At 34.9% G+C, this 26,342-nt stretch overlaps 1 protein-coding gene across 1 annotated transcript in view; it reads left to right on the forward strand.

The window, feature by feature from the left end:
- Positions 1–5,960: 5,960 nt before the first annotated feature.
- The window catches only part of LOC129225069 (rho guanine nucleotide exchange factor 17-like), a 171,447-nt gene continuing 151,065 nt past the window's right edge, over positions 5,961–26,342 (forward strand). Inside the window, exon 1 of the mRNA XM_054859617.1 lies at positions 5,961–5,999. Within this exon, the coding sequence (XP_054715592.1) occupies positions 5,961–5,999 (39 nt within the window). The remainder of the gene's footprint in view (positions 6,000–26,342) is intronic.

The raw sequence follows: 26,342 nt of genomic DNA on the forward strand, positions 1-26,342 counted from the left end.
ACAACATTGCAACCATCAATTAAACAAAACTAACATTTATTAACATAAAACAAATAGAATTATAACCATAGGAATGGTTCATGCTGGTATTTTAGGGCCAGCGGCTCCCTTCGTAAATTCATATCAATCAATCTAAAATCCTAAAGCAATCTGAATCTGAACTGAGATTCTTTCAATTTAAACTTAGGTTTGCCGTAAAACTGGCGAGATATTTAATCGCCAAATGAAACTAAAAGGGAGATTCAACAGGATCTGAAGGAAATAGGAGAGTCTATAATTTGAGTATGCTTTTCCTTTGCCCTCTTAACAGAACAGCATCAGTAGTTGACGAAGTTTGTGTATTTTTATATAGTTGCTAATATCTTGAGTATTAATCAAATGGAATAGGTACATAAAAATGTATCTGGGTAAGATAATGAACAAACAATCCTTTCGTCATCTTACCCGCGCTGCTATTCGTCATCTTACCCCATTCCACCAATTTTCGTTCTGAGCTGATTATGAGCACCGTAGCTTATCGTCCACGTCCTACACCCCACATGGTTTTTTTCATTATAATATCTATTTTGCAAATAACATATCTATATAAGTAAAACAAAGAATATATGTGTGTATGCATGTATGTATGTTCGTTCCCTAAACAAACACACCCCTTAAGTTGGATCACGACCGAATTTGGCAGGGAGGTACTTGAGCGCTTGAGAATGAACGTAGGGAAATTTCCGAAATCTGTAAAAAATGCCAAATCGTTCGAGTTTTAATTTTAGGACCCGAAAAAAGCATTTAATGGCTCTTTCTACCCGAAATAATTATCCGATTGTCTTGATTTCAGTCTCATTCGAAAACCCGCGAATAAAAACCCTGAAGTAGATTGACTTTCTTCGAGTTTCCAAACTATTAAAGCTGTAAAATCATCAGGAGAAAACTTATAAGCATTTTTAAGTAAAGGGACATCAATACATCATAATCGGAAATTTATCGTCGCGAGTTCAGCTTTAATTAGCCTGAAAAGAAAATTATTGAGAAACAAGTTCTGTTGCCAGTTTTTCTCGACTGAGAACAAATAAAATTATTGCTGTTTTGAGACTTTTTCTGTAATCAGATGATTTAAAATGTTTTCTTTTTGGTTATTTTCCCACGATCTATCGGGAAATTTCGCAGATTTTTTTTTTTTTTTTGTTGCTTTTAGCAGAAGGAATTCAAAAAAGTAATGATCGTTAAGATTTACCAAAAATAATGCTACGAATTATTTTACATAAAAACAGCTCATGTCTTGAAGTTTTGCTGTTTATTATTATTTTTTGCCATAAAGTGAGCCTTGTATTGAAAGAGTTTTTTCACACTGCAATCTGACTGAATCGTTTGAACTTTTAATATTTCGCGGAAAAAGTGCTTGTTAAACACTAAAGTAAAATAACAATGATAATAACAACAATGATAAAATAATGGAAGAGAATGAAGAATGAAATAATAAAAAATGCTTTGACTTAGGCAACCTTTAGTGCAGCCATTTGCCGTATTTTTTTAGAAAGAGATATCTGCTGCTCCTTTGTACAATTCATTAAGACCGCCTAAAATTTTAAAATTAAAAAATTAAGATTTCGGTAAAGCATTCTATGCTTTATTTAGAACTAAAAAGATTTTAAAAAAATGCAAATTCTTAAAACTTTGATGAATACCTTTATAAGAAAATTCTGAAAAAAAAAATGATGAGTGCCTTTGATAAATGTAAAAACTGTAAAAAAAATGTCTCATTTATTGTCTTTTCTTTTGAATGTCTATCTGTGTAAAAAGGATAATTCTTTTTCTTAAAAGAGCAAAAATAATGTTTAGATATTTAGTTAAATACCAGAAATTTTGTTACGACAGTTCATTAATATATTTCGTCTTGCAAATGTTTTGATGAATGTTCATGGTTTATTTTAATAATTGGATGGTCGAAGGCCATCTAATTACTAAAATAAACATTATTAAAATAAATCCAGTATTATTAAAAAAAAAAAAAAAGCAAATACGGTAACTTGAATTAAATCTTAGCAATATTCCCTTTTAGAGGATTTTTTTTAATGATTCACTAACGCTTTTTGCTCTTCCTAACGAAGTATGGAATCAAATGTTGTTTAAATGAAGAAATAAACAAACAAGCAAAAACATTTTCAGACTTACGTGAGGATTAATGCGCATTTTTATTGTTTTTTTTTCTTTGCTTCTACATTTATACTTAAAAAATAAATAAATAAATAAATAAATAAAAAACTAAAAACTGTCGTCCATTTTCAAGCATTGAAAAGTACGTACAGCCCAAATAGTTAAATGTATGAACGTGACTGGCACAAAAAGGTACGGATTTGAATTTATTTCGGAGTTGAACGAAAAAACCAAAAATTTTCAGGCGAGAATATCTTTGACTATTATGATTTATAGACTTGCCCATATATTGAAATATATTAGTCGAAGCAATAAAGCATTTTTGAACTTTAGAACTTGAAATTTTTATATTAAATTTTTCGATAAAATATTTTTTTCGTGAATGCCTTTTCTTTATCAGATTTGAGTGCTGTATGAAAAATATTTTGTTACACCATATGATTTATATCTAGCTAAGAAATAGGGAGAGATGGTTCTAGAAATTTAACTTCTTATAAAATATTGGTGAACATTGTTTAGAGGCCCTATCTTTTGTGGTAGGTAGTATGTAATATTTTAGATAATGCTCCCAAATGTTTGTGAGAAAAAGGATTATTAGAAATAATTACTTAAACCCTAACATATATCTCGTAAACTAATAACTTTAAATTGTCAGCTGAGTTAAAATGGAAAACAAATTGAGAAAGTTGTAAACTTTTGTAAAACACGGTATTGCAACAAAAACTTTGTAAAACGTTCAAATCCTACTTTAGTTGATGCTTCTTAGCTGCTCCATTAAATGCTGTTCCTATCGTATATGTTGTATCGTATTTTTATTAACCGACTTCAAAAAGGAGGCGGTTATCAGTTCATACCGTATGTATGTTTTTTTTTTGTTTGTTTGTCCACTCATAGCGTCTCACCTAGTGAACCGATTTTGATGATTCTTTTTTTAATGGATAGAGGATGGCTCAACTTAGGTCCCATTACTTTGTTTGACCATATTTGTTCTTTAGAAAAAAAAGTTATGGGCAAAAAACAGTAAATTTCCCTATTAAATGATTAAAATGATATTGTAGCGAAGTTCGCACTGTTCATCCGTGGATAACGGTGGCTCAGTGGTAGAATTCTCGTCTCCCACACGAGCAACCCGGGTTCAAATCCGGGTTGGTATCATATGGTGTAGACAAAGTGAATTTTACTAAAATTTCGTTTCTACTGTTTCCCGTATTTTCTCGAATGTTCTATTAATTACTGTATCTTTTCAAGTCTGGAAAGTTCCAGCATTTTTTCAAGTTGTATATAAGGAGATGTAACGTTCATTCGTGGTTCTGAATAAAGATCTCGAGTTGAGACTAACGAGTATTCGCTTCATTTGGCTTTCACATTGTCTTCGCTATCTTCATCTACGCGACAATATGAAACTCATTGTTATAAAAGTTTGGTGCTATATAACTGTAACATTAACAGTAATTGTAATGATAATTTTGAATAAAGGCTTTTCTAAAGCAATACAGTGATATAGAGCCGCACTTCTTACTAGGTAACTTCTTACTTTTACTGAAACATCTGCATTTACACTAAAAAGAATAAAATAAAAAAATTTTGAAAAAAAAAATAGAACCGACTTCAAAATTGCTCTAAAAAGTGAAAAATAATTTTATTCTTTAAACACCATCGATAATACTTTTAAACATAATTTTTGAAGTTGGCGCAAAAACAAAAAGCAAAATCCATTGTAACCATGCTTCGTTCATATTTTTATCAAAAAATCATCCAAAACTTAGGAACGAAACATTTATATCGTTACTCAAATATGCTGTCATCAATGCGTAATGCATGTGGTAGTGAAGAAACTGGACGTGGTTAAATTTATACTTGTAGTTGAGTTATGGCTGTGAATGATTTTATCGATCGTTTTTGCGCCAACTTCAAAAATTATGTTTAAAAGTATTATCGATGGTGTTTCAAGAATAAAATTATTTTTCACTTTTCACAGCAATTTTGAAGTCGGTTCTATTTTTTTTTCAAAATTTTTTTATTGCAACTCATATCGTTATTCTACATTGAATGCTCGATAAATTGTATATTCATCTGCAATTGTGAACTTTCATCATTTTGGATGTTTCGACTTGAACTATATTTTTTTCTGGCACAAAATAATGCCAATATACCCACAATCTAGTAAAACCAGGTTAAGGGCTGATGTGTGCATCACATGACTTCCTTTTACGCTATTTAATGATAATAGAGTCTTGGACTTAGCAAAGAAACACTTCAAATATTTTCACCCCAAGTTTGTTGTATTAAAAGCATCGAATATTTTAATTAATATGTACATATATAACAAACAAAATTACAGAACTTAAAAGTTTTGAAGCACAATATGTACAGTTTAATCAAAAATATGGAGAGAAAAAAAAATCAAAAGTACGATTTTGATTTAGATACTGCTGGAACCACTTCAATAGAGCTAATTCTATTTCAGGAAAGGTGCACATCTTCATTCTTTTCAAATTCGGACTCATGGATTCTACCGCTTTAGAAGTTTCTATTTTTGTTTTAATATCGTTGGCAGAGTATTTGCTTAGACATCTTTAATAGTAAAAAAAACTCTCAGGAACTTATCAGCAAATGATCGAACTGAAGAATGAAGGGGAACGCATCTTAATAAAGGTCGGCCTTTGATTACAGGTACAATCACTTGACAACTTAAAAGCAAATTCGTAGTCCAGCAACACGTCAAAGTGTAAACAGTGCAGTACAACAAAAGAAAACAAGCTAACTCATTGTCACACGTGTAACTCCTTCATTGCACATTGGCTCAACAGGTGTTCTTCTTGCTTTAGAAGTCTATTGTGCAGGAATTGCAAGTGAAGATGAATTCATTTTTCTCTCATAGTCACTTGTTTCTTTCCTTTTTACTTCCTTTTACAAAAAAGGAAGTATTGTATTCGCGAAAAAATTTTCAGTCAAAAATCGGCCTTAATTTCCATTTTACTCGCCCCCGAATGAATATTGATTTTTTTTTTCAACCCGACCACACAAGGATACATGCCTAAGAACGTATAGACACCTGAAGAATCCATTTTGACGATCCCCGAGTTAATTACAACGAGTTTTCTCGTGACGTCCGTATATACGTATGTATGTGCGTATGTGTGTATGTATCTCGCATAACTCAAGAACGGTATGTCCTAGAAAGTTGAAATTTGGTACATAGACTCTTAGTGGGGTCTAGTTGTGCACCTTCTTTTTTGGTTGCATTCGTATGCTTCAAAGGGGGATCGATTCCGAAGTATAGAAATTGTTGTTTCGACCCAACCTACTGGTGATCTCCTTTTGACATACGAATTACATGTCAAAAAAACCAAGAAGCTCTTTTTGTCATCTTACTGAACCTATCGAGTGAGATACTTTAAAAATGCGTGAAAACAGATTCAATTGGTTGGATTAGTGTGGGTTACCATCCCAAAAGTTGAACAAAATATTCGGAGCATAGTGTCCCCCTATGTTCCTCGCAAACAGCTGTCCAGTAGAAAAGAGATAAAACTATTTGATTACACTCATAATAAAGCAAAATCTTGCAAAGTGATTAGATACAATTGGATGACTCTGAGAGAACGGTTGAGGAATTGATAGGTTAATGGAAGGTAGTCTGGCTGACTTGGTTGGTTCTAACAGAACTCAGCAGTTCCAATTTTTGCAGGTTTAAAATTGTTCGTAAATCTGTTCATTTGGTCACAATGTTAGACAAGTAACAACATTACAACCATCAGTTAAACAAAACTAACATTTATTAACATAAAACAAATAAAATTATAACCATAGGAATGGTTCATGCTGGTATTTTAGGGCCAGCGGCTCTCTTCGTAAATTCATATCAATCAATCTAAAATCCTAAAGCAATCTGAATCTGAACTGAGATTCTTTCAATTTAAACTTAGGTTTGCCGTAAAACTGGCGATATATTTAATCGCCAAATGAAACTAAAAGGGAGATTCAACAGGTTCTGAAGGAAATAGGAGAGTCAATAATTTGAGTATGCTTTTCCTTTGCCCTCTTAACAGAACAGCATCAGTAGTTGACGAAGCTTGTGTATCTTTATATAGTTGCTAATATCTAGAGTGTTATTCAAATGGAATAGGTACTTAAAATCGTGTCTGATAAAATAACGAACAAACAATCCTTTGGTCATCTTACCCGCGCTGCTATTCGTCATCTTACCCCATTCCACCAATTTTCGTTCTGAGCTGGGTTATGAGCACCATAGCTTATCGTCCACGTCCTACACCCCACATGGTTTTTTTCATTATAATAATCTATTTTGCAAATAACATATCAATATAAGTAAAAGAAAGAATATATGAGTGGTTGCATGTATGTATATTCATTCCCTAAACAAATACGCCCCTTAAGTTGGATCACGACCGAATTTGGCAGGGAGGTACTTGAGCGCTTGAGAATGAACGTAAGGAGATTTCCGAAATCTGTAAAAAATGCCAAATCGTTCGAGTTTTAATTTTAGGACCCGAAAAAAGCATTTAATGGCTCTTTCTACCCGAAATAATTATCCGATTGTCTTGATTTCAGTCTCATTCGAAAACCCGCGAATAAAAACCCTGAAGTTGATTGACTTTCTTCGAGTTTCCAAACTATTAAAGCTTTAAAATCATCAGGAGAAAACTTATAAGCATTTTTAAGTAAAGGGACATCAATACATCATAATCGGAAATTTATCGTCGCGAGTTCAGTTTTAATTAGCCTGAAAAGAAAATTATTGAGAAACAAGTTCTGTTGCCAGTTTTTCTCGACTGCGAACAAATAAAATTATTGCTGTTTTGAGACTTTTCTGTAATCAGATGATTTAAAATGTTTTCTTTTTGGTTATTTTCCCACGATCTGTCGGGAAATTCAGCAGATTTCTTTTGTTGCTTTTAGCAGAAGGAATTCAAAAAAAGTAATGATCGTTAAGATTTACCAAAAATAATGCTACGAATTATTTTACATAAAAACAGCTCATGTCTTGAAGTTTTGCTGTTTATTATTATTTTTTGCCATAAAGTGAGCCTTGTATTGAAAGAGTTTTTTCACACTGCAATCTGACTGAATCGTTTGAACTTTTAATATTTCGCGGAAAAAGTGCTTGTTAAACACTAAAATAAAATAACAATGATAATAACAACAATGATAAAATAATGGAAGAGAATGAAGAATGAAATAATAAAAAATGCTTTGACTTAGGCAACCTTTAGTGCAGCCATTTGCCGTATTTTTTTAGAAAGAGATATCTGCTGCTCCTTTGTACGATTCATTAAGACCGCCTAAAATTTTAAAATTAAAATATTAAGATTTCGGTAAAGCATTCTATGCTTTATTTAGAACTAAAAAGATTTTAAAAAAATGCAAATACTTAAAACTTTGAATACCTTTATATGAAAATTCTGAAAAAAAAAAAAATGATGAGTGCCTTTGATAAATGTAAAAACTATAAAAAAAAATGTCTCATCTATTGTCTTTTCTTTTGAATGTCTTTCTGTGTAAAAAGGATAATTCTTTTTCTTAAAAGAGCAAAAATAATGTTTAGTTATTTAGTTAAATACCAGAAAGTTTGTTACGACAGTTCATTAATATATTTCGTCTTGCAAATGTTTTGATGAATGTTCATGGTTTATTTTAATAATTGGATGGTCGAAGGCCATCCAATTACTAAAATAAACATTATTAAAATAAATCCAGTATTATTAAAAAAAAAAAAAAAAAAAGCAAATACGATAACTTAAATTAAATCTTAGCAATATTCCCTTTTAGAGAATTTTTTTTAATGATTCACTAACACTTTTTGCTCTTCCTAACGAAGTATGGAATCAAATGTTGTTTAAATGAAGAAATAAACAAAAAAGCAAAAACATTTTCAGACTTACATGAGGATTAATGCGCATTTGTATTGTTTTTTTTTTCTTTCTTCTACAATTATACTTAAAAAAAATAATAAAAAAATAAATAAATAAATAAAGAACTAAAAACTGTCGTCCATTTTCAAGCATTGAAAAGTACGTACAGCCCAAATAGTTAAATGTATGAACGTGACTGGCACAAAAAGGTAAGGATTTGAATTTATTTCGGAGTTGAACGAAAAAACCAAAAATTTTCAGGCGAGAATATCTTTGACTATTATGATTTATAGACTTGCCCATATATTGAAATATATTAGTCGAAGCAATAAAGCATTTTTGAACTTTAGAATTTGAAATTTTTATATTAAATTTTTCGATAAAATATTTTTTTCGTCAATGTCTTTTCGTTATCAGATTTGAGTGATTCAAAAATTATGTTTAAAAGTATTATCGATTATGTTTAAAGAATAAAATTATTTTTCACTTTTTAGAGCAATTTTGAAGTCGGTTCTATTTTTTTTTTCAAAATTTTTTTATTGTAACTCATATCGTTATTCTACATTAAATGCTCGATAAATTGTATATTCATCTGCAATTGTGAACTTTCATCATTTTGGATGTTTCGACTTGAACTATATTTTTTTCTGGCACAAAATAATGCCAATATACCCACAATCTAGTAAAACCAGGTTAAGGGCTGATGTGTGCATCACATGACTTCCTTTTACGCTATTTAATGATAATAGAGTCTTGGACTTAGCAAAGAAACACTTCAAATATTTTCACCCCAAGTTTGTTGTATTAAAAGCATCGAATATTTTAATTAATATGTACATATATAACAAACAAAATTACAGAACTTAAAAGTTTTGAAGCACAATATGTACAGTTTAATCAAAAATATGGAGAGAAAAAAAAATCAAAAGTACGATTTTGATTTAGATACTGCTGGAACCACTTCAATAGAGCTAATTCTATTTCAGGAAAGGTGCACATCTTCATTCTTTTCAAATTCGGACTCATGGATTCTACCGCTTTAGAAGTTTCTATTTTTGTTTTAATATCGTTGGCAGAGTATTTGCTTAGACATCTTTAATAGTAAAAAAAACTCTCAGGAACTTATCAGCAAATGATCGAACTGAAGAATGAAGGGGAACGCATCTTAATAAAGGTCGGCCTTTGATTACAGGTACAATCACTTGACAACTTAAAAGCAAATTCGTAGTCCAGCAACACGTCAAAGTGTAAACAGTGCAGTACAACAAAAGAAAACAAGCTAACTCATTGTCACACGTGTAACTCCTTCATTGCACATTGGCTCAACAGGTGTTCTTCTTGCTTTAGAAGTCTATTGTGCAGGAATTGCAAGTGAAGATGAATTCATTTTTCTCTCATAGTCACTTGTTTCTTTCCTTTTTACTTCCTTTTACAAAAAAGGAAGTATTGTATTCGCGAAAAAATTTTCAGTCAAAAATCGGCCTTAATTTCCATTTTACTCGCCCCCGAATGAATATTGATTTTTTTTTTCAACCCGACCACACAAGGATACATGCCTAAGAACGTATAGACACCTGAAGAATCCATTTTGACGATCCCCGAGTTAATTACAACGAGTTTTCTCGTGACGTCCGTATATACGTATGTATGTGCGTATGTGTGTATGTATCTCGCATAACTCAAGAACGGTATGTCCTAGAAAGTTGAAATTTGACACATAGACTCCAAGTGGGGTCTAGTTGTGCACCTTCTCTTTCGGTTGCATTCGGATGTTCGAAAGGGGGTCTTTTGCACCTTTTTAGGGTAAAATCATTGTTAATTTCAATGTAAACTCAAGCGGTGCTATAATTTCGCAAGCACTTGGCAATATATCGCCAAGCTTTTCGTCGCCAAACTTTGTCGCCAACTTGGTGACGAATTTGGCGTTTTTTTTTTTTTAAATCTGGTTTCAATTTGGCCATATTTAGAGAGTTAACCATTGAATCACATTAAAACTGCCAATATTACGAAAATTTATCTGTATAAAACGTTTTCTTTGCTTCGGTTCGCAACAGACTTGGGGTGAAAATATTTAAAGTGTTTCATTGCTTACTCCATGGCTTTAAATTGGAGAAAAAGGAAGTCATGTGATGCACACATCAGCTCGTTTTTGTATTCGTACGTATTGTACGTACGTTCGTATTGTATTCGCGAAAACATTTTCACTCAAAAGTCGACCTTAATTTCCATTTTACTCACCCCCGAATGAATATTGAGTTTTTTTTTCGACTCGACCACACGTGGATCAGTGCCTAAGAACGCATAGACACGCGAAACATCCATAATGACGATTCCCGAGTTAATTACATCGAATTTTCTCGTGACGTCTGTATGTACGTATGTATGTATGTGCGTATATACGTATGTATGACGCAAAACTCAAGAACGGTAAGTCCTAGAAAGTTGAAATTTGGTACGTAGACTCATAGTGGGGTCTAGTTGTGCACTTCCCCTTTTGGTTTTATTTGAGTGTTTCTAAAGGGGTCTTTTGCCCCATTTCGGGGGAATCATTGTTAATTTCGATGTAAATGCAAGTGGTGTTATTATTTGGCGGGAACTTGGCGTTATATCGCCAGTCTTTTGGTCGCCAAGTTTTGTCGCCAACTTGGCGAGAAATTTGGCGATTTTTGTTTTAAAATCTGGTTCAATTTGCCACTGATGGTGATATTTAGAGATAAAAATATTGAATCACATTAAAATTGCCAGTATGGGGAAATGACATTAAATTGGAGTAAAAGGAAATGATGTGATGCACACATCAGCTCGTTTACTTTGAGAAACTCTCATTCTTCTGAAAGGGGGACAAGTTCCAATATCATCTTCTGTATGGTGCTTCAAAACTTTGATTTGGAATATCTCCTTGAGTTCTGGTCGCACAAGTTTTTTTTTTTTTTGTGTCTGTAATAGTTTTCAATGGAAATTATTTTTCTGAATATTAGTTAGGAGACCTAGGGCCCGAATTGAAAGTTTATTTTTGAGCAATCACGATTGTTATTGCTTTCATTTGACTGTTTTTGGCGTCCTATCATTTTATTTTCCCACCGCCACCCTCCGCATCATCACCGTCGACCGGCTCCTCACGATGCTGCTGCTCTAGCGAAAGCCTTTTCCAGGTTGCATCCATGTCCTACACACACGCGCATACATACACAACTACACACACACGTACACATACACACACATACACCTACACACACACCTACACACGCACACATACACCTACACATACAAACACATACACACACGTATACATACAGACACCTACACATACAAACACATACACACGCGCATACATACAGACACCTACACATACACACACAAAAACATACACACACACACATACACACAACTACCCACACATTCATGCCTGCACACAGACACAAACACATATGCCTACACACATACACATCCCCCCCACACACACAAACACTCATACACACAACTACCCACACACTTATGCCAGAACACAGACACAAACACACATGCCTACACACAGACACATACCCCTACACACAAACACACATACTCCCCACACACACATAAACACACGCCTACATACACACACTCACACACACACTTGTGATTGCGAAAAACGTAATTTGAATTCAAGAGGTCAAAATCCAAATTAATTTTCCTTTTTTTTTTAAGACTGATCCAGTCAGCTTTCAGCTCCTGCTGTAACGAATCAAATGCACTAATGAATGATCAGCGTTAATGAAGCCTACACACGCACACACACACATACCACCCACACACAAACACACACGCCTACATACACACACTCGTGATTGCGAAAAACATAATTTGAATTCAAGATGTCAAAATTCAAATTATTTTTTCTTTTTATTATTATTTTTTTTTTCTGACTAAATTTTTATTTTTACTTCAAACTTTTAATATGCCTCTGCATCCAATTTTGAACATTTTTGCAATTGGAAGTATGCATTTAGGATTAACGTTTGCGAAAATAAAGGTCCTGCAGGTTAAAACGGAACACCCTGTATATATATATATATATATATGGAATCATATAACATTACATTCATATCACAAAACCTTTATCCCTGCATAAAAGAACTCATGCTTTATGCATTTGCTCTCCCAATTACGATTTCCGAATCGAAATAAAATAACTATTTCTTACTAATCTTACCTTCTTCCGGTTTCTGTTATCAAAGTGTATTCCCAAACAATATTTCACATCTGATGTCCTTTCCCTCCTCTCGTGACAACTTATCATCACCGAAGATTCATTTCTTCGCTATGATTAAGCTTTCCCGATTGCTATTTGCTTTTAAGGAGGTAATCGTTACAATTTCCTGTTTTTTGGTCCCGAGGATATTAATTCTGTGGTGTACTGTTACATATTTCATTACATTTGTAACCTTATGTTGCCAATAAATTATTTAGCTATTACGTATGAGTATGATTACAATTTTCCAATAATTGTAACTGTTATGTTTCGAGTGTAATTTAACTTTCGTAAGAAGTTAGAAATAATTTCAGGTATAATTAAAGTGGTGTTCCGTTTAAGTTTTAATGGTGTAATAGTTATCTGACGTCACGAATATATGCTGATTCTTCGTAATCGCTTCGATTCAGGGCACATTCGAATTTAACCAATTACAATAATAAGGAGAAGAAACGGGATGGTTTGTGTTAGGTACTTATTACGATGCTTTCGCAAATTGATATAATTGTAACTGGTTTCAAAGTTGAAATGTAATGTTCACTTACTAATTTTTGTTTTGGGGATATGAAAACACTTTTTTTATTTTTCACTATTGGCACCCGCACGGCTTCGCCCGTAATAGAAAATTTAAAGGTCTTTTGGTTCGCTTGTATATTTACAAATAATGTATGGAGAATTTTCTCGCCAATTGGCTTGTACCGACGTTACGGTTCCACGCTATGATAATTTCGTATCTCGCCAATTGGCTTGGCTTGTGCCCATGTTACGGTTCCACGTTATGATAATTTCGTAATTTATGATAGTCTTTTTCTTAAAATTGGAATAAAAAAAGAACCACATCGAATTTTCAGAAAATAGCTTCGAGGTGCACACCCCCATGCTACAAACTGACTTTGTGCCAAATTTCATGAAAATCGGCCGAACGGTTTAGGCGCTATGCGCGTCACAGACATCCTACACATATCCTACAGACATCCAGACATCCTCCGGACAGAGAGACTTTCAGCTTTATTATTAGTAAAGATTTCGCATAATTTGTGTGATTGATTTTTGCGGTTCAATAAGGGCATTTTTAGCATCCTCTTTATGGCGATAAATTTGAATCTATGTAAAGCTAAAGAATACAACAGCGGTTTATGAGCGGTTATGTTCCCTTCTGGCAAAATCAGCGAGGCCGAAGTAGGGAGACTGGAGATATTTGATCCCTGGGGATATTTGATCCCTGGGGATATATGATCCCTGGGGATATATGATCCCACAGCCCAAAACGTACCAAAATCATTGACTAGAGATTTGAAGCCTGACAATAATGTTAAAGTTGTACTTGTATATAAAAACTGGCGACATTTAGTCTTCTTTAGCCATTTTGTTTTATTTCAAGAAATGAGTGTCTGAATGTGTTAAGGGAAACTTTTTTTAAGGAAAGCATTCTGAAGTTAACATTATTCGTTATATGCAACTTAAAAAAAAAAAAAAATAGCGAAGTGTAATGTTAAAGTATAGATAGTTTTTAATAGTCTTTAATAATCTTTACTAATAATAAAGCTGAAAGTCTCTCTGTCCGGAGGATGTCTGGATGTCTGTAGGATGTCTGTAATCATTAACTAGAGATTTGAAGCCTGACAATAATGTTAAAGTTGTACTTGTATATAAAAGCTGGCGACATTTAGTCTTTTTTAACCATTTTGTTTTATTTCGAGAAATGATTGTCTGAATGTGTTAAGAGAAACTTTTTTTAAGGAAAGCATTCTGAAGTTAACATTATTCGTTACATGCAACTTAAAAAAAAAAAAATAGCGAAGTGTAATGTTAAAGTATAGATAGTTTTTAATAGTCTTTAATAATCTTTACTAATAATAAAGCTGAAAGTCTCTCTGTCCGGAGGATGTCTGGATGTCTGGATGTCTGTAGGATGTCTGTAGGATTTCTGTAACGCGCATAGCGCCTAAACCGTTCGGCCGATTTTCATGAAATTTTTCACAAAGTTAGTATGTAGCATGGGGGTGTGCACCTCGAAGCGATTTTTCGAAAATTCGATGTGGTTCTTTTTCTACTCCAATTTTAAGAAAAAAAATATCATAAGATGGACGAGTAAATTACGAAATTATCATAACGTAGAACCGTAACATGGGCACAAGCCAATTGGCGAGATACGAAATTATCATAACGTGGAACGTTAGATGGGTACAAGCCAATTGGCGAGAAAATTCACCATACATTATTTGTAAATATTCAGGCGAACCAAAAGACCTTTTGATTTTTCTATTACGGGCAAAGCCGTGCGGGTATCACTAGTTAAGACATATTTTTAGTAAACTGCCACTGATTGTTAATCACAGGGCAGCAGTGATTTTGGTGCTGGGGTTTTCGGAACTGATTTCGTATGAATTTGGTACTCTGAGTTCAAATATGACATCAGTTTTTGCCCAGAAGCTCTAATTTCTAGTATATACATAAAACAGGGATTTTTTATTCCTATTGTATTGTACAAATAATAAGAGATTGATTACCAAACAGTCCAATCAGGCTCTTGGACATGGGTCCCTAATTTTTAAGAGCCTCAAAATGACTAAAATTGTAGTAGTCTTACTTAAGAAAACTTTACCTTAATTTTCTCTCACTTTCTTAAGTTTTCTCCTATATTTATTTACCTTTTTTACGTGTACTTAAGTGTGGGATACTCTGCCTCCCAACAAATATTTTGAACACCTCAACACCCCTGAAATGGTGGTTCCCCATTAATGTTTATGTTTATAAGATTTGACTTCAGAGGACTCCGAAAAAAATGTTTAGTTCGGGTCACCCGCTATATTAATTAGGCCAAGAAATATATTGTATACAAAGATCCAGCTCATCACACATCGCGCGAAGCGAATATATGCAAGCCAAGAACTTACAAATTGACCTTAACTTGTTGGCGCGTTATTACTAAACTTGTAAAACTTTTACTGCATCGGGTGAATTTTCCTTTAAGTTACTAGACTGCAGGCTGACAATAGGGTAAATATGCCAAAAGCAATCCTTGTTTAAGAAGCCTACACTTGCTTTAGAAGTGCGCAAAATGTAGTTGAAACTGCACATTTTGGGTAAAACAGCAGTACTTATCTAAAAGAAAAACCAATTTCATATTTCGATTCAAAGCCCCAAACATATCTAAAATCAGTTCTCAAACTCTGGGCACCAAATAATTTTTTTTTTTCTTGTCCTGTGAATAGAACAAATAGATTTGTAAAAATCTCATATTGATCCCAATGATCAAGTATCCCTATGACAATATAACGTGAACCAGTTGAAATAGATGTCAAATGCTTATCTTAATGAAAAACAAAATGATTTTGCTATAGTTAGATCTACAACAAAAAAGTGAGTTGCCCATTATGTAGACCCAATAGCGGATAGAATGCTAAGCTGGATTTCCAGAGTTTGAAATAAATTTTTTTAAACGAAAAAGTAATGTGCTTAGTCAATCTATTTTATTTGGAAAATTGACAAAAGTGTAGTAAATTAGAATGAGCTTATTAAGTTGCACACACCCAGTTGGGTTGAGCGGAATTTTAAGAACTACATCAAAAGAATTATTTGCATTTGATTTTTCATGTTTTGAAAACATATGCCAGGCTTTTTTTTTCTTTTATAGGGAACACGTAAAATGTGGGACATTCATAAATAACAAACTTGCAAAGCGGGTTAAGTTAACGTAATTAGTATACAGAAAACCTGGGACCTGACGAAAAAAACGTAAAATGCTTTTAAAACGTAGATTCGAGGGTTTTACTTTATAAAAAACACCTTATTACACTATTCATGTTGTTTCCTAGTTGGATACATAAAATGTTCGCAATTCTTTACTAATAATAAAGCTGAAAGTCTCTCTGTCTGGGTTTCTGTCCGGATCTCTCTCTGTCAGGATCTCTGTGACGCGCATAGCGCCTAGAACGTTCGGCCGATTTTCATGAAATTTGGCACAAAATTATTAGTTTGTAGCATGGGGGTGTGCCCCTCGAAGCGATTTTTCGAAAATTCGATTTTTTTCTTTTTCTATTCCAATTTTTAGAACATTTTCCCGAGCAAAACTATCATAAGATTTACGAGTAAATTACCAAGTTATCACAACGTGGAACCGTAACATGGGCAAGCCAATTGGCGAGAAATTCACCATACATTATTTGTAAATATACAATCGAACCAAAAGACCTTTTAATTTTCTACTACGAGCAAAGCCGTGCCGGTACCACTATTAAAAATAAAAAAAACAAAAATATTTTTAAAACCAAGGCGCAATATTTACACAGTTGAACCATCAAAGAAAAAAAAAAGCAACTGTCTTTTTCGATAAAACTGTATAACAGCAGTATAAAGTTGAATTAAGGAATATACACTTAGCTGCATTCAGTTAAATTTATGTTCATTACCACTACAAATGCTTCTTCGATTGCAAGCGACACATTTACGCAATGTCATTTCCCATCAACAACGTTATTGTCTCGTTTACATGAAATTCAGTTGGAAGTTCGTTGCCTTGGATACTAACAAAGTGCCTCAGGTCGCCGAAGGATAGATTGGACCGCGTATTAGGACATAAAGTAGCAAGCAGTCTGCAAATTTGGATGCGAAATAAGAGCTACGTTAACAAAGTTAAATAGCTTTATTTTACTTTTTAAATCAGTTCAAAAGAGATTGGTTTAAGCATAGTAATTTGTTTTTACCTAAAGCTATTTGACTTAATAGCCATAGTTTTATTTACTTTACCTTATTATTATTATTATTATTTTCGTTTAAAGATTATGTACTCATTCTCAACGTACACAACAAGTTAATTATAAAACATACATAATGAATTATTATTTTTAAAATCTGGTTAAAAGACCTTGGTTGAAACACAGTAATTTGTTTTTACTTAAAGCTATTTGATTTAATAGCCATAGTTTTATTTACTTTACCTTATTATTATTATTATTTTCGTTTAAAGATTATGTACTCATTCTCAACGTACACAACAAGTTAATTATAAAACATACATAATGAATTATTATTTTTAAAATCTGGTTAAAAGACCTTGGTTGAAACATAGTAGTTTGTTTTTACTTAAAACTATTTGACTTAATAGCCATAGTTTTATTTACTTTACCTTATTATCATTATTATTATTTTCGTTTAAAGATTATGTACTCATTCTCAACGTACACAACAAGTTAATTATAAAACATACATAATGAATTATTATTTTTAAAATCTGGTTAAAAGACCTTGGTTGAAACATAGTAATTTGTTTTTACTTAAAGCTATTTGACTTAATAGCCATAGTTTTATTTACTTTACCTTATTATTATTATTATTTTCGTTTAAAGATTATGTACTCATTCTCAACGTACACAACAAGTTAATTGTAAAACATACATGATGAATTATTATTTTTAAAATCTGGTTAAAAGACCTTGGTTGAAACATAGTAATTTGTTTAGAAACTTATTTTTCTTTCTACCATTTAAAGATGCTGTGTTAATTTTTATACTTATTTTTAACGTGTATAACAAGCTGATTAGTATAACTACTTATAATAAGTTAAGTCTCATTTTAAAACCAGTTTGGAAGACATCGTGTTTTTTGCGCAGTACTAGGTTTTACTTATTTTAACTTATTCTTCTTACCATTTAATACGTGCTTATTGCATATAACAAGTTAATTTATAAAACACATATAGTTAGTTAGATTTTTACTTGTGAATCAGTTTAAAATTCATTGGTTTAAGCATAGTAATTAGTTTTAAACTTATTATTATACGCATACTATTTCCTTCAATACAAGAAAGAAAAAATTTCTTAATATAAAAAAAATTCTTAAGTTTTTTCTTAAATTTCTTTAACTAGTAAATTCATTCTCTCATATTTTTGGGTACGCAGTGATCTCTAAACGTCAAGCCATTTCTCAGGGTCAATATGTAGCCGGTGAAAAATTACTCCAGCTTTTTTTGAAGGTATGCTTCTTATGGAACGTTGGGGGTCAGAGGAACTGGAAAAATACCCCGACATAAAAAAGCGTTCGAAGCGCATGCGCAGATTATATATATTTCTTTATATTAACTCGGTCAACAATTCCACTGGGTGGTGGTCCAAGGGTGTTTCATACTTCCCTGGTGGAGTAATATGCATTTTAACTTTAAAAAAAATGGCAGTCATGTCGCGGGACAGGCCGACAGCAACTATGCTTATATTACATGCTGGTGTGGTACCCGCACGGCTTTGCCCGTAGTAGAAAATTGAAAGGTCATTTGGTTCGGATGTATATTTACAAATAATGGATGATGAATTTCTCGCCAATTTGCTGTGGCTATTTGCTCGCTAATATTACGGTTCCACATCATGATAATTTGGTAATTTACTCCTCCACGTTATGGTAATTTGCTCGGTAAAATGTTCTTAAAATTGAAATATAAAAAGAACAGAATCGAATTTTTGAAAAATCGCTTCGAGGTGCACACCCCCATGCTACAAACTAATTTTGTGTCAAATTTCATGAAAATTGGCCGCACGGTTTTAGCGCTGTGCGCGTCACAAAGATCCAGACATCCAAACAGACAGAGAGAGATCTCGATATCCAGACAGAGAGACTTTGAGCTTTATTATTAGTAAAGAACACAAGGTTGCCAACCTCGGACAAACAATTTGAGGAGCATCTGCTGTGATTTTGAGGAGCAATTTAAAATTTTTCTGAGTTGTTCGGTACTTTGTATAAAAATCAATAAAAAGTAACTAAAACCACTTACCTTTCATTGTTTTATAGCTTCAATAAATCATTTTAAGTACGAGTATAAAAATAATTATTTTTAAATTAGTAAAACAGCTTTAAACACTATTACAGTCTTTGAGAATAGGAATCTATACTTTCCCATATTTATATGTTTGTTATGATATAATAGCAAAATTTAAGCTTGAAAACTTTTGGCCGTTAAATAATGGCGGAAGAACTTCTTTGCAGTTTCGCCATTTTTGCGGAACAACTTTACAAAATACGGAGCAGTTGGCAACACTGACAACAGAAGCTTATAGTTGAAGTTGATAATGTTAAATTGAAAAATTTAACTGTATTAGCTGAAACTTAATTCGATCTGTTTTTTTTCCGTAATGGGGTCACACTAATGGGTCTTTTAAACGGTATTGCTTAAAAAAAAAATCCCGTGGCATTGTTTTGTTTTAGTGACAGTTGCTACATTAGTTGTTGCCAAGGCTGCGGACTCCAGAGGAAAGCGATCAACTCCGACAATTTTAAAACCTTTGATTCAAACTCCAAAATCAGTCCGATTTCGACTTCGACTCCGACTCCGCAGCTATTGCAGATTGTGTACTCGGAGAGAAATATGACTGACTTCGACACCTGGAATTTAAGAGTCTTCGATTCCGACTCCTTTACCCCAAAATCAGTCCGAATTCGACTCTGGCTCCACTGCCATGGTAGATTGTGGACTCGGTGGGAAAATGACCGATTCCGACTTAGACTAATGGAATTTTAAAGCCTTCGATGCCGACTCCGAAATCAGTCCGATTTCGACTTCGACTCTGGCTCCGCAGCTTTTGCATATTGTGTACTGGGAGAGAAATATGACCGACTTCGACACCTGGAATTTAAGAGTCTTCGATTCCGACTCCTTTACCCCAAAATCAGTCCGAATTCGACTCTATCTCCGCAGCCATGGGTGATTGTGGACTCGGTGGGAAAATGACCGACTGCGATTTAAACTAAGGTAATTTTAAAGCCTTCGATTCCTTTACCGCAAAATTAGTCCGATTTCGAATTCGACTGTGATTCCGCAGTCATGGCAGATTGTAGACTCGTAGGGAAAGTGACCGACTCCAGGAGTTTTAGAGCCTTCGATTCCGACGTCTTTTCCCTTAAGTCAGTCCGATGTCGCCTTCGACTCTGACTCCGCAGCTGTTGCCGATTGTGTACTCGGAGAGAAATATGACTGAATTTGTAAATAGGAATTTAAGAGCTTTAGATTCCGACTCCTTTACCCCAAAATTAGTCCGAATTCGATTTTGGCTCCGCAGCCATGGTAGATTGTGGACTCGGTAGGTAAATGACCGACTCCGACTTAGACTAAGGGAATTTTAAAGCCTTCGATTTCGACTCTTTTACCACAAAGTTAGGGCAACGGCATCACTAACTTACATGCTTAAGACATCGCTCTCAAGTTTACTCAATTTTCGAGCCTTTTAATGTATTTAGACTTTTTTAACTATTTTTCTCTCATGCAACTACATGTCATCTAACGTTCGGCTGCTTTTGGATCATTTCAATTAGGTCAATTTTTCTTTGCTCAATTTCGAAAAAAAGTCCGACCCCAGTAACAGACACCAAAAATTCTGATGGTACCCAGCAGTAGATAGGAAGAGGAGAGAATGAGTAATGGACAGAATTCCCCTTTTTTCTTCAGAATGTGCCAACGAATTTTTAGATCTAAAACCCTATTAAATTCAAATGAACATGAAACACCGGCAGACCTCGTGGTGGCTGTTCATAACCTTCTACCACAGCCTTGTAAATACCAACTGGCTCATAAAATTCACTCTTATAACACTAGATGTTTGCAACGTATTCATGGGTGGCAGCAACATCAATTTTACCCTCCTAAAATTCTTGTTATTGAAATCCTAACTTACGACTGTCTGCTACTGGATCCTTGTCTGTTACTGGTGCCGTCCACCCTAGTCCGTATTCGACTTCGACTCTGACTCCGCAGTCATGGCAGATTGTAGACTCGTACGGAAAATGACCGATTCCGACTTAGACTAATGGAATTTTAAAGCCTTCGATGCCGACTCCGAAATCAGTCCGATTTCGACTTCGACTCTGGCTCCGCAGCTTTTGCATATTGTGTACTGGGAGAGAAATATGACCGACTTCGACACCTGGAATTTAAGAGTCTTCGATTCCGACTCCTTTACCCCAAAATCAGTCCGAATTCGACTCTATCTCCGCAGCCATGGGTGATTGTGGACTCGGTGGGAAAATGACCGACTGCGATTTAAACTAAGGTAATTTTAAAGCCTTCGATTCCTTTACCGCAAAATTAGTCCGATTTCGAATTCGACTGTGATTCCGCAGTCATGGCAGATTGTAGACTCGTAGGGAAAGTGACCGACTCCAGGAGTTTTAGAGCCTTCGATTCCGACGTCTTTTCCCTTAAGTCAGTCCGATGTCGCCTTCGACTCTGACTCCGCAGCTGTTGCCGATTGTGTACTCGGAGAGAAATATGACTGAATTTGTAAATAGGAATTTAAGAGCTTTAGATTCCGACTCCTTTACCCCAAAATTAGTCCGAATTCGATTTTGGCTCCGCAGCCATGGTAGATTGTGGACTCGGTAGGTAAATGACCGACTCCGACTTAGACTAAGGGAATTTTAAAGCCTTCGATTTCGACTCTTTTACCACAAAGTTAGGGCAACGGCATCACTAACTTACATGCTTAAGACATCGCTCTCAAGTTTACTCAATTTTCGAGCCTTTTAATGTATTTAGACTTTTTTAACTATTTTTCTCTCATGCAACTACATGTCATCTAACGTTCGGCTGCTTTTGGATCATTTCAATTAGGTCAATTTTTCTTTGCTCAATTTCGAAAAAAAGTCCGACCCCAGTAACAGACACCAAAAATTCTGATGGTACCCAGCAGTAGATAGGAAGAGGAGAGAATGAGTAATGGACAGAATTCCCCTTTTTTCTTCAGAATGTGCCAACGAATTTTTAGATCTAAAACCCTATTAAATTCAAATGAACATGAAACACCGGCAGACCTCGTGGTGGCTGTTCATAACCTTCTACCACAGCCTTGTAAATACCAACTGGCTCATAAAATTCACTCTTATAACACTAGATGTTTGCAACGTATTCATGGGTGGCAGCAACATCAATTTTACCCTCCTAAAATTCTTGTTATTGAAATCCTAACTTACGACTGTCTGCTACTGGATCCTTGTCTGTTACTGGTGCCGTCCACCCTAGTCCGTATTCGACTTCGACTCTGACTCCGCAGTCATGGCAGATTGTAGACTCGTACGGAAAATGACCGACTCCGACTTAAACTAAAGGAATTTCAAAGCCTTCGATGCCAACTCCGAAATCAGTCCGATTTCGACTTTGACTCTGGTTGTTCCGCAGCTGTTGCAGATTGAGTACTGGGAGAGAAATATGACTGACTCTGACGCCGGGAATTTAAGAGCCTACCTAGTCCACCCTAGTCCGTATTCGACTTCGTCTCTGACTCCGCAGTCATGGCAGATTGTAGACTCGTACGGAAAATGACCGATTCCGACTTAAACTAAAGGAATTTTAAAGCCTTCGATGCCGACTCCGAAATCAGTCCGATTTCGACTTTGACTCTGGTTGTTCCGCAGCTGTTGCAGATTGAGTACTGGGAGAGAAATATGACTGACTCTGACGCCGGGAATTTAAGAGCCTACCTAGTCCACCCTAGTCCTTATTCGACTCCGACTCTTGACTCCGCAATCATGGCAGATTGTAGACTCGTACGGAAAGTGACTGACTCCGTTTTTGACTCCGGGAGTTTTAGAGCCTTCGATTCCGACATCTTTTCCCTTAAGTCAGTCCGATTTCGACTCTGACTCCGACTACGCAGCCATGGCAGATTGTGGACTCGATGATGGAAACATGACCGATTCCGATTCGGAGAATTATAGAGAGTTCGATTCCGACTCCTTTAACCCTAAGTCAGTCTGATTTTGACTCTGACTCTGCACCAATTGTTGATTGTGGACTCAGAGATAGAAGGACCGACTCCGACTCTTGGATTTTTAACTTCTTCGATTCCAGATTCCTCTAATTTTAAAAAGTTTACACTCCTAAGCATAAAATTTCAAATTATAAATTTCAAGTTTATCGCATTCACGCAATAATTAAAAATTTTACTATAAAACAAACCATAATATTCTTCCACATAGTACTCAATTAAATACTTTACTTTTCTTGGTAGAATTTTCAGTGAGTAAATCAATTCATTCTATTAAAAAGTAACAATCTTAGTTTTCCATAAGACTTAACAAAGCCATTGGAGTAATTTGAGATACAATGTTTCATTTCCAAAAGAATTTCTCTTTAGTTGAAGCGATTAAAAGTAATGAATGAATTATGAGAAATTTAAAAATGAGCGATTGATAGCGAAATAAATTTCAAGTGAAGGAAAAATCTGGCATAATTAGATGTTTCAGTAACTGAAATGAAAAGAGTCTTTTTCCTCTTGTTCTTCTTTCTTTTTTAAATTTTAACAATGGACTATGAATGAATTTCTTCCTTCAATAAAAATTATATTATTAAGTATATATTGTTTGTTAAAAGATTTCAAGAAAACTTGCATAAATTATTTATTTATTGCATTCGCAAACATTTATATATGTATGGTATTAACGTGGACATCATATTTGGTTTTGATTTCGAATGGTGTAGAATTTTTCTACTAATATACAGTATTTTTTGAAGTCCAATACAATCGGTTCTTAAAACTTGGATCAGTTTCTCAAACTATATTTTTAATAGCCAGCATGTTTAGTTTATTTTCAATAGATTGTGTATCATGTTGTTTTCGTAACAATTTCTACCAAGTTTAATAACCTTTTCTTCATTTTTGAGAAAAAGGCCGGGAATATTTTTCTAACTTCTTTCAGACGAAATAAAAAGTTTCTGAGAAATTGATATTGATTGACTTGGCCATGTAAAGGCTTTTGTAAATATCTCTCAAGTCAATTTTCGAAGTATGAGGCGCTTTTTTTTCTCCGTTACATTATAAACTCTCAATAAAACAACAGTTTTTATTTTCTTAAAGTCTAACCATGCTTTATCTACTGCCTCTAAAATTTATAATAAAAAAAGGAAAATCTATAAAAAAAGAAAATTTGAGTATTTGAAATCTTGAATTCAAATAAAGTTATTCGTAACCATTAGTGTGTGTCTGTGCAGACGTGTGTGCATATGTGTGAAGGCGTGTGTGTGTAGATGTGTGTGAATGCGTGTAGGCGTGTGTGTATGTGTGTAGTGGTGTGTGTGTATGTGTGTAGGCGTGTGCATGTGTGTAAGCGTGTGTGTATGTGTGTAGGCGTGTGTGTATGTGTGTTTGTGTGCAGGCGTGTGTGTGTATGTGTTTAGGCGTATGTGTGTAGGCGTGTGTGTGTATGTGTGTAGTGGTGTGTGTGCGTATGTTTGTGTTCAGGCGTGTGTGTCTGTACGTATGTGTGTAAGATTATGTGAGTAGGCATGTGTGTGAATGTGTGTAGGCGTGTAAGTGCATGTGTATAGCGGTGTCTGTATGTGTGTAAGCGTGTGTGTATGTGTGTAGGCGTGTTTGTGTAAGTGTGTAAGCGTGTGTGTGTAGGCGTGTGTGTATGTGTGTAGGCGTGTGTATATTTGTATGTGTGTGTATGTGTGAAGGCGTGCGTGTGCATGTGTGTATACGTGTGTGTATGTGTGTATGTGTGCAGGCGTGTGTGTATGTGTGTAAGCGTGTGTGTATTTGTGTAGACGTGTGTGTATGCGTGCAGCCGTGTGTGTATGTGTGTAGACGTGTGCGCATGTGTGTAGGAGTGTGTATATTTGTATGCGTGTGTATACGTGAGTGTGTATGTGTGTAGGCATGTGTATGTGTGTAGGCGTGTGTGTATGTGTGTAGGCGTATGTGTATGTGTGTAGGCGTGTGTGCATGTGTGTAGGCGTGTGTGCATGTGTGTAGGCGTGCGTGTGCATGTGTGTATACGTGAGTGCGTATGTGTGTGTATGTTTGTGTGCAGGCGTGTGTGTCTGTACGTATGTTTGTGCGCAGGCGTGTATGTGTGTAGGCATGTGTGTGTGTATGTTTGTGTGCATGCGTGTGTGTCTGAACGTATGTGTGTAAGCGTGTGTGTGTATGTGTGTAGGTATGTGTGTGAATGTGTGTTGTCGTGTAAGTGAATGTGTGTAGGGGTGTGTGTATGTGTATAAGCGTGTGTGTATGTGTGTAGGCGTGTGTGTATGTGTGTAAGCATGTGTATGTATGTAGTTATGTGTGTATGTGTGTAGGCGTATGTTTATGTGTGTAGGCGTGTGTGCATGTGTGTAGGCGTGTGTGCATGTGTATAGGCGTGTGTGCATGTGTGTAGGCGTGTGTGCATATGTGTAGGCATGTGTATATTTGTATGTGTTTAGGCATGCGTGTGCATGTGTGTATACGTGAGTGTGTATGTGTGTAGGCGTGTGTGTATGTATATATGCAGGCGTGTGTGTCTGTACGTATGTTTGCGCACAGGCGTGTGTGTGTCTGTACGTATGTTTGCGCACAGGCGTGTGTGTGTATGTTTATGTACAGGTGTGTGTGTGTGTGTATGTGTGTAGGGCATAGACGCTAACGATGAAGAGTGGTCCTGCTTACGGGGGCCAGTGGGCAGTGAAGTTCGCAGAGTTAAGTTTTATGCTTAAGTTAAGTCTTGAATGAACGCAAACAATTTGTAACCATAGCAACGAAAATTTGTGCCCTTGATATTAATTAAACAACGAACTAGATTTATTCTCGTTGACATGGTAATCTAAAAATAATGGCCACATCAACTTTGGTCACGTGAGGGTAATAATCTAATTGTGATTGTTCACTAAATAAATGAATAAAGAACTTGAAATACTAAATTTTAATCAACTGGAGTTCGTTCCTAACAAATTCAAATCTATTTTTTGCAATCAAGTACAAGATAGGAGCTTTTTTTGAGAAACAATTACAACAAAACAATTTTTTTGAGCAATCACGATTGCTTATTGTTCTCATTTGACTGTTTTGAATTCCTATCATTTTATTTTCCCGCCAGCACCCTCTGCAGCACCACCGTCGCGTCGGCCGGCCTCACGATACTGCTCCCTAGCGAAAACCGTCTCCAGGTTGCGTGCATATCCTACACACACACGCATACATACACACACACACGTATACACAACTACTTACACATTCATGCCTACACACACAAACGCACATACACACAACTACCCACACACTCATACCTGCACACAGACACAAATACATATGCCTACACACACATACAGATATCCTCCCCCCCCCCACACA

Source organism: Uloborus diversus, chromosome 6 (genome assembly GCF_026930045.1).
Source record: "Uloborus diversus isolate 005 chromosome 6, Udiv.v.3.1, whole genome shotgun sequence".
In the NCBI taxonomy this organism is placed as follows: domain Eukaryota; kingdom Metazoa; phylum Arthropoda; class Arachnida; order Araneae; family Uloboridae; genus Uloborus; species Uloborus diversus.